The following is a 3,245-nucleotide window of genomic DNA, read 5'->3' as shown; positions in this document are numbered from 1 at the left end:
AAGCACGGCCTTGATGAAAAATACTACCCCATCCCCTCCCCCTTCCTCCCCCGCCCTTCCGCGTCCGGCGTCTCACTATTCCCCATCTACCCTAAATGAGCCGCCTTGTTGAAGAACCCCAGCCAAAGCCAGTCTTGCCCCCGGGGCCAGAGGAATCCAGCCCGTGCGCCGGTGGGGAGGAGACAGGTTGTCCACATCAGCGTGGGCGAAGGAGGAGAGAATCGCCCAAAGCTGGAGCTGCTGGCCGGGCTGATCCCCGAGTCAAGGCCCCTCCTTTTCCTAGATAGCTGGGTGTTGGGTGCCAAGTGCAGGGGGATGGAGAGCCGGGGCTGGAAAGCCCATCTCCTTTGACCCAGCCGGCGTGGCTGGCACCGCGGCCGTGTCAGAGTGGGATCCAGGATCCAAGGCCACCCCCTGCAGGTCCCAGGGCTGTAAGACCCAGGTTGGGGGCGGGGGAAGGACTCTGGTGACGCCCCCAGGGGTGAGCAAGACCCGGCTGACCACTGACTCAGCCTGGGCGCGGGTCCGGTGCGCTTCGCTGCTACTCGAGCGCTGTTGGGCGCCGCTGCCGCCCGGCGCCCGAAGACAGAGCAGTCGCGGGCCGCAGGACCCCGAGAAGTGCAGCCCTCAGAGCCCCAGAGCCTCGACGTTCAGAGACAGGCGGTAGGGGAACCTCCTAGGAGCTGCTCCAGGGCGAATCGGGCCACCCACATCTGCAACTAGAGAAGGCTCCAGGTCCCCGGGGGACATCTCCAGCTGGCACTTCTGACCCTCGGACCGCGGACTTGGAGTCCCGGCTGCCCCGTGGGCAAACCCGCCCGAGTTCGTCTCCGGCCCGCGTCAACCGCGCACCCGGGACTCTCCCAGGACACGGAAGCGGGTCCAGCCGCCCTGCTCAGCCCTCCCAGGCAGCGGCGGGACGAACTCCGGCTGCTCCAAGCTCCCCAAGTAGACCGTGGGCAGCCCCTTCTGCCCCGGGGGCCTCTCCTTGGGGTCTAGCCCCCTCGCGCCCCCGCGCGTCCTTTGTTTCTGAGCTCGCTCTGAAAGTGATGTAACCAGGCCAGGCTCGCGCGCCGCTTTCCCTCTTTTGCAGACTCAGTCCGTCCTCCCTCCAGCACCCGGCGCTCTTCGCGCAGAGCTGGGCGCTGGGCTGCGCCGCCGCTCCGCTCCGCTCCCAAAGCCCTGGAGACCGACGTCGCACCACCTGGATGTGGAGTCAAGGGGGAAAGCCAGGCTTTCCTTCCAGAAACAAGGGAGAGAGCCGAGGAAACAGCTGCTGTGGAGGTTTCTAAGGAGACTCAGACTGGCTTTTTTCCCCGTTCCCGGGAGACTGCAGGAAACCTCAGGTACCTTGGCCACCCCAACCGGTGGATGTCTCTCTGAGAGAGAGAGACAGGGGTTGCAATAGTAAGAAGGAGAGAAAGATAGAGAGCAACAGAAACAGAGGGGGAAATAGAGACGGAGACCAAACCTGACAGTAGAGTCGAGTAAGAGAGAGGTCTGGTGGGTGGGAGATTGACTAGGATATTTCTGTTTTGTTTTGTTTTTAACCCAGCGCGGTTTTGCCTCTGACAGCAGGGAGGAACTCTGCTCCTCGGTCAGCGGGCAGTCCCCGACCTGGATGGAGTGAAGGATGCGGCCCGATGACATCAACCCGAGGACTGGGCTGGTTGTGGCCCTGGTCAGTGTCTTCCTGGTCTTTGGCTTCATGTTCACCGTCTCTGGGATGAAAGGAGAGACTCTGGGAAACATCCCCCTCCTGGCCATAGGGCCCGCCATCTGCCTGCCAGGCATTGCGGCCATTGCCCTGGCCAGGAAAACCGAGGGCTGCACCAAGTGGCCCGAGAATGAGCTGCTGTGGGTACGAAAGCTGCCTTGCTTCCGGAAACCCAGGGACAAGGAGGTGGTGGAACTGCTGAGGACCCCTTCAGACCTGGAGTCAGGCAAGGGGAGTTCAGATGAGCTGGCTAAGAAGGCGGGCCTCAGGGGGAAGCCTTCCCTCCAAGGGCAGGGTGAGTTGCCTATGGCCAGCTCCATCACCACCCCCACACCCATGGAGGAAGGAGAATGCCAGAGCCCTGGCCAGAGCGGGCGTCGGGAAGAGATGTCCAGATACTTGGATGGCTACTGTCCCTCGGGCAGCTCCCTCACCTATAGTGCCTTGGATGCCAAGTGCTCAGCCTGGGACAGGTCTGAGCACCCTGAGCCCGAAGATAGCATCTTCTTCGTGCCCCAGGACAGTATCATTGTTTGCTCCTACAAGCAGAACAGCCCCTATGACAGATACTGTTGTTACATCAATCAGAGCCAAGGCAGGTGGGACCACGAGACAATAGTCTAAGTTTTGCATACAAGGGTCGCTGTGTTGATAGAAACGTGACTACACTCAGCTCCCAACAGAAGGAAACTGCCCTGCTCCAACAGCCTTCACACGGTTAGAAACTGACCTGGTACGTGATGGGCGTGCAATCCTCCGGTGTGTCAGAGTCATGTAAATAGGCATGTTTGGGACACGTTTCAGGAAAGGATGATGAGGGTTAAGGACACTGAAAGAGGCAGTGGGTAGGAAAGGAAGCAGTTTCAGCTGCTTTTAAGCAATTTAAGCCATGTTGGATGCTTTGTAAAATATGGCAGAAAGTGTAACCTAGCACCTGCTGAAAGCAAGATAAATCTGGAGTGGGTTGCAGATAAGAGACGTGAAACGATATGTGGACTACTCAGAGGGAAACTGAGCTGCTTTCGGTCTAAAGAAGTGGAATGAAAAAACAACTCAATACTTCAGTCTATGAAATGATTTTTTGTCCAGTGAAAGCTTTTCACGCTTAGTATTTGCTGAAAGAAAAAAAAAAGTAAGATAGAATAGCTACATCCCTCCTAAGGTGTGATGGTTACTGGAGAACGGGGAGTTAAAGACAGTTGAATCATGTAATTGACTTTTATGGTTATTACCTTCAGACAAGATCAGGGATTTTTAGTAAAGTAAAATAAGTGTGACCAGTTGTGTGAAAAACCAACATTTTTAAATGGCTATGTTACTTCTGAAACTCTTCATTTATATTGATTTACTGGGTCTTTATCTGAAGTGTTTTTTAGCATTTACTGTCAATCATGTACAATTTCCTCATCAGGTGCAATATGGCTTGATGTCATATTTTCATAGGTTAGAATTTGTTTTCATCAAGTCAAAATGGACTTGACATATGTATACAAGTGTCTTTAACATTTCTGGAAGATGTAATTATGAT

At 55.5% G+C, this 3,245-nt stretch overlaps 1 protein-coding gene across 1 annotated transcript; it reads left to right on the top strand.

Annotated features, from left to right (window-relative positions):
• Window positions 1–1,633: 1,633 nt before the first annotated feature.
• Window positions 1,634–2,341, top strand: TMEM215 (transmembrane protein 215). Its single transcript, XM_052645403.1, has one exon. It carries the CDS (start codon window positions 1,634–1,636, stop codon window positions 2,339–2,341), a length of 708 nt encoding a protein of 235 aa, XP_052501363.1.
• The last annotated feature ends 904 nt before the right edge of the window (window positions 2,342–3,245 follow it).

The sequence above is a fragment of the Budorcas taxicolor genome, chromosome 8 (genome assembly GCF_023091745.1).
Source record: "Budorcas taxicolor isolate Tak-1 chromosome 8, Takin1.1, whole genome shotgun sequence".
Lineage (NCBI taxonomy): Eukaryota > Metazoa > Chordata > Mammalia > Artiodactyla > Bovidae > Budorcas > Budorcas taxicolor.
The sequence above is the reverse complement of the archived record's forward strand: the minus strand, read 5'-3'. Positions and strand labels throughout refer to the sequence as shown.

Excerpts from the sequence above, each read along its gene's own strand:
- TMEM215 (XM_052645403.1), top strand. The coding sequence starts at position 1,634 with ATGCGGCCCGATGACATCAACCCGAGGACTGGGCTGGTTGTGGCCCTG.